The following is an 18,118-nucleotide window of genomic DNA, read 5'->3' as shown; positions in this document are numbered from 1 at the left end:
CGTAACATTGCTTCTCTTACTCTTCTCTATAATTACTATAATGGGCATTGCTATAAAGATCTAGCGTCTCTTGTGCCGTCTACTAAAATTCATTCTTGTGTTACTTTTCATTCAATTAAATCTCATCCTGTTAGTGTGACTGTTCCAAAGTGTTCCTAAAATTCTAATTTGTCTAGTTTTTTTCCTCAAACATCAGTCCGTTAAAACTCCCTCCCTTCATCTTGTTTTCCTGATTAATATACTTTGCAATCTTAAGTTGTCTGTTAATTGTTATCTTTGTCTATAAACTTCATCTTTTCTCTTCCAGCAACTTCCAACTCTTATAGTGGTTGCATGCAACCTTGTTGGAAGTTAAGATGTTGAAAAATATGTGTGTATATATATATATATATATATATATATATATATATATATATATATATATATATAGAAAAATATATTTTATATATATACATACACAATGGGAATCAATAAAAGTCAAGGTCAAACGTTAGATGAAGTTGATGTATATAACAAAAAGTTGTGTTTTTCTCGTGATCAACAGAGTTGATCAACATGTTAAACAGGAGCATTTAAATGCTTGTTTTTCAGAAGGTTATATTTTTTAATTTTCTTAATCTTTAGATTACGAACAATAAACTTTTATTTCAAAAGTTCATTGTTCGCAAACACAAGTTGTATGTATGTTTAGTTATTAATTGTACTTTTTATTTATCTTTTATACTTTTTATTTATTTGAACATTATTTTATTGCATTATTTAACCAAATTAGTAAGAAACTCTAAATTGTATGGTTTTTTTAAAAACTTATATTGTTGAAAAAATTTAATATAAAATTTCAAAAGTTGGATTAACAAAATAATATAAGTTTTAAATGATTCTGTAAAATCATTTAAAATGATTCTGTAAAATCATTTAAATTAATAAAATTCGTTTAAATCCCAAATCCATTTTCTTTACTGTTGTTAATAATTTTGCTCTTTGAATGAGATTTTATAGTTAACATTTTTTTTTTAGGAAAATTGTTTCAAAATTGATCCTATTTCAAAAATGATATTTCAATTAATTTTTTCTGAAAAAATCTGTTTTTTAACTTTATTTGAGATGTTTTATTTTTTTTACCTTTTGCCATGATTATGTTTTTTTTTTTTTTTTTTAAACATCTTCGCTTTCAACAAGGCTGCAAGCTTTGTGATAATGGTTGGAGGTTGGCTGCAAGAGCAGATTCAACTATGTTTACAATGCGTTTTTGCACCTTGTCTAAAATAGAATAGGTATCATTAGAAGATCCGCCCCCGATATGGCAAGAGTATTCCATACAAAGCTGGATTTGAAATTTATAGAGATAGAGAATAGAATCTGGAGTAAGAAAGTGTCGAGCTTGATAAAGAGATGCAATCTTAGCAGATGCTAATTTTACAACGGATTTGATAGACGGTTTCCAAGAAAGATCAGAAGTAAGAGTTAATACTAGAAGATGATGGGTAGATGACTACAATACATTACCGTTCATAAATATAGCAAGATCCAAATTATTGCAATAACAATTGGCTGAAAAAAATTGAGTTTTATCTGAATTAAAGTTCACCAGCCACTGTGAACCCCATGCTGTAGCAGAAGTGAGATCCTTTTCAAGTTCAAAAGCCCCCTCCAAGCAATCAGAGAGTGTTGGCTTCTTATCAAGGCTAGAATAAATGGTAGTATCATCAGCAAACAATGCCACCTTAGATGTGAGAATATCTGGAAGATCGTTAATGTAAATCAAAAAGAGTATAGGGTCAAGAATTGAACCTTGAGGAACCCCTGAAGTTACAGAAAAGAGTGTAAGTAGAAGTAAAAGAAGAAGAGTGCTGTCAGAAAAGAGTGTAAGAGAAGTAAAAGAAGAAGAGTGCTGTCCATCGAGGACAACTTTTATAATACAATTGGAAAGGAAGGATTCAATATTCTTAAAGATGTTACCAGATACACCATAAGAAGAAAGCTTATGGAGAAGACCACAATGCCAAACTTTATCAAAAGCCCTAGAAATGTCAAGAGCGATAGCCTTAACCTCTCCACCTTTATCTAATGCACAATTAAACCTATCTGTTATTACTGTAAGCAAATTAGCTGTAGAACGAGAAGATCGAAATCTATATTGATGATCAGAAAGTTATTAGATTCATGATGAGAGATTAAGTGTTTGGTTAATTAAGGAATCAAAAACCTTACTTATAATAGGAAGATGACTAATGGGACAGATGAAAAGTGAAATTTGAAGTGACTTAAGCGTATTCAGAAAACAACCTTTAACTTAGGCTTTACCGAGAGCTACTTGAGAAAGCAAAATCGATTTTATTGTATGTTTTAATTTTGTTATCTTTTAACCTAAGACTAGTGTGACTAATTTAGTTTGATTTTTAGTGTGTTATTGAAAAATTATTGAAATTGTATCTAAATTTTTTCATGTCGTAAGATGAATCAGATTGCTTTTTTTTTTTTTTTTAATAGATTCAAAATTTAAAAATAGAATATAAAGTGTAAATTGGGACTTTTTTTTAATTTTCATTTTTTTTATCCAAAAACCAAAATAAAAATGTTTATAATATGTAAACCTACCAACATAGCACTTTATGTTATTTTTTTAAATTTAGTGTCTCTTTACTAATTGACCACCTGCCCCCCATCTCATATACGCCATTTATTGACCTCCTCTTAATCTAATCTTAATTAAAATAATCTTTTAAGACTTTATATTTGCCACGCGGTTAAAAGTTCCCTTATATTGTTCAAAACTCCTTTACTTTGTTGTAAAGCTTGTAAGGTCTCAATAATACTCAATTGTAAACTCCCAACTGCTTTTTAGGGGGTCTATCCAAAAAAAATTTGATGTCTCCAAATTTATAATTTAAAAAATCGTAAGAATATATACGTAATGAAGGTTAAACGTAAAATTGAAAGTTGTTAAGGTAAACTTTTTATTCTCTTATCTTAAAAAAGAAATACAACAAAATATATTCAGCCGATCTGACAACCGAGGAGGAAAAGGAGGCAAAGCTGGGTATTAAAACCTTCCTATAAGATGAAGAGTAAGAAAAAGTAAAAAAAAGTGAGAGCCAGAAAAAACAACGAAGGGTGTGAAATGTTTTCTTCACATAAGCGTGAAAATGCTAGAGTTTATAAATGACTTAGTTATAGACAGCAAATAATTGATATATAATCGAGAAGCACTCAGTCCTAAAAAATAATAAAAAAACTATTTTTTCTTATACCTTGTATAAATGTTTTTTAAACAAATTATTTTTTTTATTCATATTATTATTATATTTTATAAATAGAACGAGTTTTTATTTAGTAAAAACCATGCGACCCCGTAATATCCCCGTAATATCCGACCCATAGCATATCACATTATTTTTAGAAAATATCTTTGATTATAGTTAAATCGACCTTTGATTATAGCTGAATCTTATTAATTAATATAACTTTTAAAAGATTATCTAGCAAATCCAACAGCTCTTTTCAAAACTCTAATGTCACATCGGTAAAAAAATATCGGTGTATCTGACACCAGTATTTTTTTTAATAATTATCATTACTTTGTGTGACTGTGAACTTTTTATTGATATTTATTTTAATCATTTATTGCCCATAGTTTTATTTCAATGTATTTACACCTCTGGTGTAGGTTTTAATGTTGATGTATATATATATATATATATATATATATATATATATATATATATATATATATATATATATATATATATATATATATATATATATATACATATATATATATATATACATATATATATATACATACATACATACATACATACATACATACATACATACATACATACATACATACATACATACATACATACATACATACATACATACATACTATATATATATATATATATATATATATATATATATATATATATATATATATATATATATGTGTGTATTTGTATGTGTGTGCGTGCGTGTGTGTGTGTGCGTGTGTGTGTGTGTGTGTGTGTGTGTGTGTGTGTGTATGTTTACATATATTTATGTATTTATCCTGACAGTCCTACATCCTATGAATAAGAATAATGCTAGGGCACACTTATAAGTAATAAATGGTGACTAATTTTAATTTTAGATTTATCTATAAGTTTAAGATTTGTTTATTTATAAATTTGAACTATATTTATTTCATTTAATTAAAATATTACCCCCACCTCGGGAAATATCTCAGTGATATAGGATTTAAAATGAGACAAAGTCAGGGTATTTTTCTCTCAGTAGTTAGTCATCGTTGTTTCAAAATAAAAGGATTGCACGTGGATCTAAAGTTTTACTCGTGTATTTTAAGGATGAGACCCCGATTTCTAGGAATGAGCATTAATACCTTTGAAACATAATATACCAGAGTATTAAATCCTCACAAGGATCAATGCTAAATCCATTTCTTGATGAGTATCAGATATTATACCACGTATTTTAAAAATTTGATCAACGTTGATATAACTTTATACAATGTTGATTTAGCTTTTTTACGCTTAATTTTTCGTTTTATAATATATTTATTGTTTTGAATTATAACTCTATTTGTTATTATTTGTTTTAACTAAGAAATAAAGGTATTTAATTATTCATTATGTTACCCAAACCAATTTTAATAAATTATTTTTTGTCTATTTCAATACAGTCGAATTCAAGTGTAGCGGTGTCGATATTGATGGCAACATTGTAAAAATATACTGATGCAATGTCACAATTAAATGACCCATTGTCAAAATGAGGGTGCAAACCCTGTAAATACAAACTAAAACGAATAACTCCACTTAACCGCAATATTCAAATATAATCAAAGTTAAATATAAGCTAAAAATAAATCAAACAATTGGGTTAAAAATAAATTAAGCTAAATTAAGTATAAATTAAGTTAAGCTAAGCGTAGAGCAAATAAATCTGTGCTCTGTGATAAGACTTCTGAGAGCACCTTAACAACTGCACAAAAAAAAAAAAAAAAAACCTACGAATCCATATAAATTAAACTATATATAAAGCTAATTCTTGCAATAAACCGTATAAATTCAAACTAAATTAAATTAAACTAAATTTAAACTTAATATAAAGTTAATCTAGTAAGCCTCTTAAACTAAATTAAATATAAAACGATTATTTATGCTAAATCGTATAAACTAAATATAAACATAAACAAACAATTCCACTAAAACTTAAACTTAACTGAATTTTAACTTAATTTAACTAAATAAAAACTAAACCACACGTTTTCCATATAAAAAATTAAAGCAGTTAGTGTGATTACTCAAGGTCGGCGAAACCCACCCATTGTCCTAACTATCTATTAATATTTAGATGAAGTTGACAAAATTGAAATAAAAAAGATAGGTCATGAAGCAGTTTTTGATTGTATTAAATGGAGATTTAAATGGAAATGTAATTCAAAGAAACAAAGATAATAGTCCGAATCCTTTTTGGATTGGAGAGAAGCTAAAAACTTAATCGAGCATCACATAGTGCGGTTTACATATCATACTGTTTACTGATCATCAGATTATATACTGAGATTAGAATTTCACACTTTTATGTTATTTATAAAAACCATTATAAAACTATATCACACAAAGTTGCATAACTATGTAGACCACATTATGTGGTCTACATGATAGCTATTTCTAATTATTCTCGTGCATTATTAAAGTATATACCTCACATAATGTGACCACATTACGTGTGCCACATTGAGCATTGATGTATGCATATCATTGAAAAAGCGCGTGATGTTATGGAATTTTATTGCGTTTTCCACAATGGAATCGCAACTTACTATTTTTATAATTTAAAATGTGGTTGAAATTTAAAATGCAGCAAGATAATGTATGTTTCGTATGATGCAGATTTGGTTTTTCCACAAATTCAAATAAAGATTACAGAGTGTTACCCAGGAATAAAATTTATACCGCGTTTCCATCAGATTGGGAATTTAGGCTGATGTCAGCTCGGCTGGTGAGTAAAAAAAAAAAAAAAAAGCTCCATCATTTCAAAAGTTTCTTAGATTAACTACAATAACCTTGTATGGCTGTAAATACAGAATTCTTTCTTATTCCTTTACTTTTTTTTATTATAAGTATAAAATTTAAATTTGTTCAACAGAACTTTTAGATTAGTTTAAATTGCAACAAACAAAAATTGTAAAAACACAGTTGGAATACAAATAAATCACCGTGAATAGTTCGTGAAAAAAATTGCAAACAATAAATATTCACCAATAGTCTGTAGTCTCAAATAAAAAAATCAAAATATGAGATTTACGTTGTAAACTATCAATTTACAACATAATTCTCATATTTGGATTTTTACATTTTAACTCGTCGACAAAGTACTCTAACAAATCGTCGTCAAAACACTCCTTCGGACCTTCTATTGCAATCATCATCAAGCTTTCTAATGTGCTTTGGCTTAGCTGATTTCGAAGACGGTTTTTAACTATTTTTAATTTTGAAAAAAATCTTCCAACGCAAGCTACACTCAAAGGAAATATAAGGAGTAACTTAGTCAAAAACATACAATTAGCATAAACACTTATCAAAACAGGGTCATTATTAATCACTTTCCATAACTCTTGAGGCGTAAAATTGTTTCTTGACTTAATTAAATTTTTTACTATCTCTTGATCTTTTTCTTTCGATATACGTATATCGAAACTGTTTTCCCATTCTCGGCGTTTATTAAATAACATAATTTTGAAACTTTCAAATTCGGTTTTTGTCTCAGTTTCTGAGATATCTGGAACGTGTAATGCTCCAAATTTGTTACTGCTTTTTGGTTTGCCATAGTAAGCTATAAGTTGCTCTAAGCTTTCTTCACCATAACTAGAAAGTTGGCTGAGTGTTTTAGGCAATCGTCTTGGGTCAAAAATCGAAAGCGATTGCCAAAATTCCATTTGCGCGAAAGTGTTTTTTAGTTCACTTATAAAACTATTTACAAAAGATCTAAAAATGTTTAACTCAAACTCACTTAGGTCAAAGTTTTTATTTTTTTTTAATCGGCTTGTGGCTGGTAACGAAAAATTTATTTCATCAGTCGCTGATTTCATTTCAATAAAATTTTTTTCCGTGAAATACTTTCGTCGAGTACCCGAAACTAAATCATTTAAACTATGATTTGCTTGATTGACATAAGTTGGAATGTCGCTGAGACTAATTCCTACTTGCGAACTTTGTAGTGCTAGCACAAGTGGGCGAATCGCTTCAAACACATCTAAGAGCATTAATATTGTTGCAATGTTAGATTGTGAACTCGCTTGCATAAATAGCCCAAGTGCTTCTGCTTCTTTTCGTTCGGTGTAACATGTTGACAAAGCTTGTAAAATTGGTTTATAACCTTTGAACACAACTAAACAAGCTCGATCGTGTGCAATCCAACGAGTTACACTTGGACACACTGGAACTATGGATTCTAGATATCTCCATAGATTTCGGAGCATTCTTGCAACAAATGCATGGCTAGTGTGCGGTATTTAAAAAACTTCCATAGGTTAAGTAAAAAAATATCTACCTCCATAATAGTAGGAAAGTCTTTCAAAATATGTTTAAAACATAACGCAAGTTTGTGACTTGAACACCCAATCCAAACACACAGTGGCACAGCATCTTCAATGTAAGTTTTTAAACCTCCTTTTACACCAGAATTGACGCTTGTTGTGTCCATACAAGCAAAGCGAGCATTTTTAAATGAGATATTGTTAGCTCTAAAAAAATTTTGAATAACATCAAAAACATTTGGAGCTGATAGACTAGAACCGGTGAGCTTACTTGAAGGAACTATCCCTATAAAATATTCTTTAACGATGCCGTTGTGTTCGAAAGTGGCATGTATAGTTAACTGTTCAATCGAAGTAATGTCAGAAGTTTCATCCGAATAAAAAGAAAAACTCCCACCTCTTCTAAGTGACTGGAGTAAAGGATTTTTGACAAAATCAAAGATAATGTTTATATACTTTGCAATATATTTTGGAGACATATATGTTGCGTTTGCTGGACCAGACAAAACGTGCGCCTTAACTTCCTTACAACCACACGCAGCAATAAGTTCAATAATGTCTGAAAAATTATGAGTATGTGCCCAGTTTTTCCTGATTAACAAATGCGTGACTCTAAAGAAGGTTTTAATAACAAAGTGAGAGTTACTTGTTTTTAATGTTTCTTTTGGAAGAGTATTTTCACGCAGCATTTTCCAGATACTCGAGTCTTGCTTAGATATTTCATCAAAAGCTTGTTTATTTTTTAAAGCTATAGTATGCCTATGTGTATTTAAGTGATCTTTTGCACGCTCCGAGGGGTGATCTGCAAATTTGCCAGGGTTTTCAATAAATGCACGATTACTTTTTTTCCAGGGGCAAACGATATGCAAACTTTACAAAACCAACCTTGTTTTGATGACGAATAAAAAAAATCGGGAAAAAACATCTCATACTTTTCTGCTGTTTTATTTCGTAGGTCATCTACATTTTTGATTGGTATTTGTGCTGGTGTGACTTTGTTTGTTTTTCTTTTTCCAAGAACTGAAGTTAAAGGAACTGCGTATACATCATTTTCGCTTTCAGCTAATGTAGACTGATGAGGACTTTTACTTATTGCTGATGTAGGCTGAAGAGGACTTTCATTTACTACTGATTTAGACGGGTGTGGACTTTCACTTACTGATGATGTAGACTGATGAGGACTTTCACTTACTGCTGATGTAGGCTGAAGAGGACTTTCATTTACTACTGATTTAGACTGATGTGGACTTTCACTTACTGATGATGTAGACTGATGAGGACTTTCACTTATTGCTGATGTAGGCTGAAGAGGACTTTCATTTACTACTGATTTAGACTGATGAGGACTTTCACTTACTGATGACGTAGACTGATGAGGACTTTCACTTACTGCTGATGTAGGCTGAAGAGGACTTTCATTTACTACTGATTTAGACTGATGAGGACTTTCACTTACTGATGACGTAGACTGATGAGGACTTTCACTTACTGCTGATGTAGGCTGAAGAGGACTTTCATTTACTACTGATTTAGACTGATGAGGACTTTCACTTACTGATGATGTAGACTGATGAGGAGACAATAGATGCAGGCTGATGAGGACTTTTGCTTACTACTGATTTCCATTGTTGACTATAGTTTTGCACACTTGTTGTTTCTTTATGTTCCTCAAATAACGTTACAATATTTTTTGATTGAATTTTGTTATATATTTTTTTAAAATAGTATTTTCCATTATTTGAAGGCATTTTTGTTGTCGCTTTTATTTTATTGACTTAAATCGAAATTACTAATTGAACGTCAAAGATTTCAAGAATATCAAGGTCTTTGAAGCGAAACGTTTTTCAATAGAATGGAAATTTGTTCGAATAGAATGGATAAAAAGTTAAAAAAATTTGCGTTGTTAAAAAAGGTTTCGTTACTTTAGTCAAATAAAACGTCTATATTTTATGAGTAAATTTTTTGGTCAAATAAAATGTTTGTAAGAAAAACTTTCACTGTATTTTACAATTAAATTCAATAAACAACTACGGCCGGGGGAGATTCGCAAGTAAATCCAAGCGACAAATTTCTCTAAGTTGTAACTTTGAGTAAAATGTGTAAATTTAAAAAAAAATTGATTTTTGTATTTGTTAATTTTGTTTTAGTAAATTAAAATTTATGTTTATTAAAATTTTTGATTTGTAAATTTAAAAAAAAATTGTAAAAACTTATGTAAATGTAGTATTCTTTTTTTGTTTTACGCAAATAATTTATAACATTTACAAACTCAAATGATTTTGATACCACATTAAATTGAATAGTTAAATGAATCGCATTATATAATGTGTGCAACACTGATCACTATTTTATATAGTGTACATCAACTAGATCAGCGCTGGGCAGACTTTTTAGGACGAGAGCCGCATTCAAATACTTACGTGAGCCAAAGAGCCGCATTAAAAATTTCATTATGAAAATTTTGATGCATTCTTATTTTAAAGATTTTTTTGCAAAAATCTTAGATAAATAATAAGTGTTTTAAAATACTTCATGAAGTTGAAAATTAAATTTATTATGAAAAGAAATAAATTTTTCTGAAGAACTTTTTCTAAAAAACTTTTTGTGTACAAATTTTATGTTTACTACTAGTTATTATGTCTAAGTTGAAAAAAAAAAAATTTTCAAGGGCAAAAACTTTACTTTAAATGTAAGCTTGTTTAAAATTTCAAATTATCTTGAGTGTTTCGAAAAATTCATTTCAATCAAGTTAAATAAAAATCTGATTCCCTTTTACTCACACTAGAAAACAAGTTATAGAATTGTTAAAAGAAGCATATTCACAATCATAAGTTTTTGAAAAAGTAACAAAATTACAAACAATTATAAATTTTCCAATCAGACACTAAGATTCTGAACTTTACTGGCAAGTCTCTTAAAATCTGGCTTCAAGCTTGTAGTCGCTGTTCTAAGTAACTCTGACAAATGCTCAGTGGTGAGATTTGCACTTTGATTTGACAAATTTCATAGTGGAAAATAAAGATTCACACGTGTATGTTGAACCAAAAATTGAAATAAATTTTATACTAATTTTTTTAGTGAGGGATAGTTAACCTCAGGCACCATCTTCCATAATTCCAATAAAGTTAGTGTTTTATGCAGCATCAGAAGATTTTGATCTTCTTGGAGATCTAATAGTTCTGTTTCAAATTGAGATACCTCTTCAACCATGTTTAATGGAATTGGACAACCATCACTAATAATATCAATTAAAAAAGGATTTAATATAAATCCTAAAGATGATTTAAGTGCATGCAGATCTATAAACATTTTTTGAATGTCTTCTAGTAAATTCTGTAATTTTTCCCTGTATGATTCAATCTTATGATCATCATACTGAATTAAAGGATTAGAAATAATCATCTTTTTCATTTGAGGAAAATGGTTAAAGGTTTTTAAAGTAAGATCTTTCTGAAAAAGGATAATTTTTTTTTGAAAACTGAAAATAGTCTGAGCAAGATCAGATATAATTTTTTCTTTTCCCTGAAGAGACAAATTCAGACTTTGTAAATGTTGCATTATATCAGTCAAAAACAGAAGATCTTGCAAAAAATTCATATCATCAAGAATTTTAAAAGTCATTTTCTTTTCGATCAAAAAAGATTAAATTATTTCTAATAATTCTACAAACTTATATAAAGCATCACTACTTGAAAGCCACCGTACAGCACAGTAAAATGATAAGTCATTTGGTTTGTCAGCAAGATCCAATTCATTAATAAAGTTTTTAAACTGTCTGTGATTTTTAGCATTTGATCGAATATAATTTGCAATTTCTGACACTGATTTTAGAACGATTGTAAAATTAAAATGTTTTACTACTAAATGTTCTCGATGAATTAAACAATGAACTGGAATGAACTCTGGATACTTAGGATCACTTTTTAATAAACCAATAAGTCCAACATGTTTGCCAACCATTGCTGGTGCACCATCTGTAGTAACACTAACAAGTTTGTTGATAGGTGCATTGGCTTTAACTAGAACGGTTTCAAGAGCTTCCTTTATATCAACTCCACAAGTTGTATCTTTTAGCTCAACCAAATCTAGTAATTCGTCTTTTCACAATTACATCTGATGTTACATACCTAACAAATACTGCCATTTGAGATTTATCTTGAACATCTATTGATTCATCCAGAGCTAAATTAAATGCTTCACAGTTTTTTAAGTCATTCAACAATTGCTGCTCAATATCAGCACTAATCAGATATTCTTCTTTCAGTTGTATGTCGAGAAATAGGAGAAATAGGAATCTGTGAAATTAATCTTTGGATTTTGCTATTTTTAGGATCTAAAACTAAGAGGACATCTGAAATATTTTGCTTTACAAATTCTCTATCAGTGTATGGATGTTTTTTTTTTGCAATGTTCCATGCTATAACAAAACTTGCTTCGGTTGTAATAATTGATTCTTTACTGAAAGATGAAACATTTATTTGATGGTTAATTATCGTTTTGAGCAACTCGATTTTATTTTTCCTGTAATCTAAATTTAATGGATATTCCTTGGAAAAATTCATATGATTAGTTTCATAGTGGTGTTTAAAGTTCCCTGACTTGTTATGAGCAAGTTCTTTATTACAAATTAAACATATTGGTTTATTTTCTTTTTCAATAAATGCAAATTTTTCTGTCCAATCTTTATTAAATTTTTTTTTTTTTTTTTAAACATCTTTGCTTCCAACAAGGCCACTAATTATAGTTGGAAGTTACTGAAAGAGAAAAGATGAAGATTGTAGAGCAAGATAACGATTGACGGACGACTTAAAAGATTGCAAATTATATGAATCAGGAAAGCAGAATGAAGAAAGCGAATTCCAAAGAGCTGATGTTCGAGGAAAAAAAATAGACGAATAAGCGTTTTTGGAGCACTTAGGAACAGTCACAGAAAAAGGATGACACTTAATTGAATGACGAGTAACACGAGAATGAATTTTAGTAGATGGCACAAGAGACGCTAGCTCTTTAGAGCAGTGCCCATTATAGTATTTGTAGAAAAGAGAAAGAGAAGCAACATTACAGCGATGTGATAATGGTTGGAGGTTGGCTGCAAGAGCAAGTCCAACTATGTTTACAATGCATTTTTGCACCTTGTCTAAAAGAGAAAGGGCATCATCAGAAGATCCGCCCCAGATATGGCAACAGTATTCCATACAAGGCTGGATTTGAGATTTATAGAGATAGAGAATAGAATCCGAAGTAAGAAAGTGACGAGCTCGATAAAGAGATGCAACCTTAGCAGATGCTAATTTTGCAACTGATTTGATGTATGGTTTCCAAGAAAGATTGGAAGTAAGAGTTAATCCTAGAAGATGAAGAATAGGTGACTCATCGAGTACATCACCGTTCGTAAATATAGGAAGATCTAAATTAAAGCGATAACGATTTGCTGAAAAAAATTGAGTTTTATCTGAATTAAAGTTCACCAGCCACTGTGAGCCCAATGCTGTAGCAAAAGTGAGATCCTTTTCAAGCTCAAATGCCCCCTCCAAGCAATCAGAGGGTGTTGGTTTCTTATCACGACTAGAATAAATGGTAGTATCATCAGCTAACAATGCCACCTTAGATGTGAGAATATCTGGAAGATCGTTAATGTAAATCAAAAAGAGTATAGGGTCAAGGATTGAACCTTGAGGAACCCCTGAAGTTACAGAAAAGAAGAAGAGTGCTGTCCATCGAGGACAACTTTTATAATACAATTGGAAAGGAAGGATTCAATATTCTTAAAGATGTTACCAGATACACCATAAGAAGAAAGCTTATGGAGAAGACCACAATGCCAAACTTTATCAAAAGCCCTAGAAATGTCAAGAGCGATAGCCTTAACCTCTCCACCTTTATCTAATGCACAATTAAACCTATCTGTTATTACTGTAAGCAAATTAGCTGTAGAACGAGAAGATCGAAATCTATATTGATGATCAGAAAGTAAGTTATTAGATTCATGATGAGAGATTAAGTGTTTGGTTAATTAAGGAATCAAAAACCTTACTTATAATAGGAAGATGACTAATGGGACAGATGAAAAGTGAAATTTGAAGTGACTTAAGCGTATTCAGAAAACAACCTTTAACTTAGGCTTTACCGAGAGCAACTTCAGAAAGCAAAATCGATTTTATTGTATGTTTTAATTTTGTTATCTTTTAACCTAAGACTAGTGTGACTAATTTAGTTTGATTTTTAGTGTGTTATTGAAAAATTATTGAAATTGTATCTAAATTTTTTAATGTCGTAAGATGAATCAGATTGCTCTCCAGAATTTTTGAAAATTGGGATAACAGATGCCGCTTTCCAGCAGGCTGGAAAACAAGAACATGTAGTCATGTAACTATTTTAATCCATAAAATTATTATAATAAGATTTTATAAGATTATTATAAAAATTTTCTTTATAATAAGATGAGCTTGATTCCTCCTTTTTAAGATATTTTTAAATTTTTGTTTTAAGATATATAAAATCAAGACATATTTTAATTGATTTGTTAAAAATGTTTTTTAAACACAAGTATAAATATATGTTTTTTGAGAAGTATCTGTTATTTAACTTTTTCAGTCATTACCTATACAAAAGTTGAAAAAAGTTTCACATTGCTCAATGCAAAATATGACAAATTTATTCCCGATATTTTTTGCTAAATATTTTCCACATTTTCCTAATATGATCCGGATGAATGCTGAAATAAATAGTTGGTTGGCAGACGTTAACATAATTCTAAATTAGGCAGATATTAACGGTTACAGTTCCTTTTATTTTTTGTCAATAAATTTGCCCGCAATATCAAATAAAATAAAAATGGTATGTCAGGGGTTGACAACCCATGGCTCACAAACCATATATGGTTCTTTTATCCAAATTGTTTGGCTCTTCAACTTGTCCAAGTTATATATACTACAATTTATTGAAACAAAATTTAATTAATTAAAGTAATATTTTTTACTATACCATGAAATATTGAAGTTGACTTGAACTATGTTAAAATAAAGCAAGCATCCGTAATGCAGTGGTTCTGGCTCCAAACCAAGAGGTCCTGGTTTGATGCTCGCTCTCGCCTAATAAACAACATTGGTAAGGAAGGAGGTGTGATCTTACTGCTTAAATGCTCCTCCACAGTGCTTTGTGATAAATCAATAGATCTTCTTGGAGCTTAAAAAGAAAAAAAAGTACGAGTCATTTGTATAGTATTGCTTGTATAGTATTGCTTTGTATAGTAACACAGACTTAGTTCTGCTAAAGTGTGTAAATAAAATTTAAATGCAAAAATGTCAACATTGTATTTAAAAACTGTAAACTTTTGAATGTAATGCTTAAAAATAAAATGCTATCATTGTGAAAACTGTATTGTTAGATCAGAATTAAAAATTGATTTTACTATGTTAATGATACTATGTATTGATTTAAAAACATTTTTTGTGATTAATAGCTTTCAAACACCTGGAGTTAAACAATGGAAATTGGTTACAAAAATTTTATTTTGTCATGGTTATGACATTTTATCTTAACAACCTCAATAAGATATTGCAATGACAAGATTTGTTTTTATTATACACATTTGATTTCAGAATATGAAGTTTTCTTCGAAAGTTAAATATCTGTGTTATTTAAGATATTAGCAATAAAATTTAATTCATTTCTTCTGTTTAAAAAAGCATCGAAATTTCTTCAAAATGCAGGGAGTTTTATTAAAACTAAGTATTTTTTATCTGTAAAAAGTAAAAGATTTTTTTGCCAATCTTTTTACAGAGCTCAGAAAAGAAAAGTTTGCTTTGTAATTTTTGACACATCCATACTGTAAATATCAGTTTAATAAGTATTAAATCGTTCCAAAATATCTGTAGAGCTTAATTTAAATTTCATTTAAGAGATTTATAATCAAAAAACTTTGCAAACAGAACTATAAAACTTGGAAAGAAATAAAGAAAAATTTGCAGTAGATCATAAATAGAAAAACTTTAAAATTTTCAAAAAGAAGATCAAATGAAATATGGAATAATCTTAAGCCAGTGGCATAATTTAAGATTGTTACTTTCTACCATTTTCTGTAATTTATTGAAAACGAAAAAAGAATAAGGGGGAAGTGTGTATCAGACCAACCATGACCTGTTTTACGGGTCTGGATGTTGTAGTATTTTAATAATAATATTGTAATATAATAATTTCTGTATTTAACTAAGAACATTTTTTTCTTTAATGGCACATTGTCATTTTTTTTTATTTTTCTAAATCTTTTTATTTTCTATTTTCTCTTATGTTTTTGCCACAAATCACAATAAATGAATGATTTATATATATATATATATATATATATATATATATATATATATATATATATATATATATATATATATATATATATATATATATATATATATATATATATTTATATATATATATATGTTAGTTTTTATTTATAGGGATTTGTTTATATGGGAGCAATGTCTTACTTGGATTTAGGTATATTTTTGTACTTTTCACTATTAAAATTGTGTTTTTTATATTATTGTTCCATAAATTATTTTTTATGAATTTATATAAAGATTTAAATGTTTTACTAAGTATTTTGTAATTTTTTTCTTTTATGTATATATACGCACACACTTTTATGTATATATACATGTATATAAACATAAAACGTGGTAGTGGTGTAGTGGTAGAGCGCTCGCCTCATAAGGGAAAAGTTCCGAATTCTTTCCCCACCACATCCCTGGCAGCACCACGCTCAACTTGCTTCTCCCCGCAGCAGCCTTGTTCGTCAAGGTTCCTTAGGAGTTATAGAGTTGAGAGAGGGTTGTAACTACAAAAAGCAACCTCCTCGACTGTAGTGGCTCTCTTGGTCTTGGGGAGTTGAATAATTAAAAAATATTATATTTATATGTATATATATATATATACTATAGCTTATATAAATTATATAAGGTGTTACTAGTTTTTCCAAACTATATAGAATACTGTGTTTTTATAAAGATGTATCAATTTTCTTTAAAGGTAGATTGATGTATGTACTAAAGCCCCCAGCGGCCTACTGTTTTGCCTTCTGTTGGGGGCTTCAGTACATATAGTGACTATCTTATAGTCTGCTGCTGCAAAGGAGTGCTGCTACATCAACTGAGGGTTCTGCAATCTTTTCTTTCATTATTTTTTGTTGTTTTTTTTACTTTTTCTGAAAAGTTGTATGCTATAATGATAAGCAAAACTATTAAGCAGTTGCTGATCAATATCCATTAGATATATATTTTTTTTTTTTTACAATTTGTATCATAAAAATGTTTATAAAATTTTTTTGGATTTTGTAAATATTTGGTTTACAAAAAAATACAAATAAAATCAAAGTATGCTTGTTTTATGTTAATGTTTGATTTTTTTATACATACTTATAAATATTAAATTCAGAGGTTATTAATATTTACTGGTTTTTAATTTTTACATAACTTTGCATAATTTTTTACATAATTTTGCAATGTTTTTTACATTAATTTTTACAATGTTTTTTACAAAAATTTTTACAATGTTTTTTCAAAGAGATTTAATAAAATAAATTTAATGAAAAGTTTGAATGAGAAAAAAATAGCAACAACAACAGGAAGAAGAATGATTTTAATTAACTACAGAAAATGCTTATAAAATAAGAATACATCCTAGTTGTTACTTTTTTTTATTATAAATTTATTTTTTAAAACTCAGATTTTTTTAACCAGTCAACCTCGACCAGCAAGTATTCTTTTTCAGAGGTCAAAACAGAAATTTTGATCAATTCATGTAGTCTGTTATTTTGCATGCTGTATATATATATATATATATATATGTATATATATATATATATATATATATATATATATATATATATATATATATATATATATATATATATATATATATATATATATACACATATATATACATATATATACATGTAGTTGCACCTTTCTTGTTGCAGCAGCCTATAAGATAGTTGATGTAGCAGCATTCTCTTTTAGCTGCATGATTTAAGATAGTCAATTTAGCAACACCCCATGTATGTTTTTAAAAAATGTTTTAAAAAAACAAAAACACTAGTTCATTAATAAAACTTTCTAACCTATATTATTGCAGTTTTTTAAAAAACGATAAAACCTTATGTACTTTAATAATAATGTCAATGTACTTCCGCATATTTTAATTGTTTTAACTTTTAGACGACATTAAAATGTAACTATATATAACTTAATTTTTGATGTCACTTAAATGTTGTTGAAAGAGACTTCTTTTACCATAAAATTTTCTTTCAACTACGATATAAGGATACATTTATATATATATATTTATATATATATATATATATATATATATATATATATATATATATATATATATATTATATATATATATTTATATATATATATATATATATATATATATATATATATATATATATATATATATATATATATATATATATATGTATATATATATGTATGTATATATAGCTATATTATATTTAAATCAATTGTAATGTGACAGTAATAGTTTTTCTTTTATTCTGAACTCTCTCATATGTAT

At 28.5% G+C, this 18,118-nt stretch overlaps 1 protein-coding gene across 1 annotated transcript in view; it reads left to right on the top strand.

Moving 5' to 3' along the window:
- LOC136082409 (uncharacterized) overlaps positions 1-18,118 on the top strand; it is a 179,616-nt gene that overhangs the window by 81,218 nt on the left and 80,280 nt on the right. The window contains exon 20 of the mRNA XM_065801626.1: positions 15,997-16,036. Within this exon, the coding sequence (XP_065657698.1) occupies positions 15,997-16,036 (40 nt within the window). The remainder of the gene's footprint in view (positions 1-15,996; positions 16,037-18,118) is intronic.

Source organism: Hydra vulgaris, chromosome 07 (genome assembly GCF_038396675.1).
Source record: "Hydra vulgaris chromosome 07, alternate assembly HydraT2T_AEP".
Lineage (NCBI taxonomy): Eukaryota > Metazoa > Cnidaria > Hydrozoa > Anthoathecata > Hydridae > Hydra > Hydra vulgaris.
The sequence above is the reverse complement of the archived record's forward strand: the minus strand, read 5'-3'. Positions and strand labels throughout refer to the sequence as shown.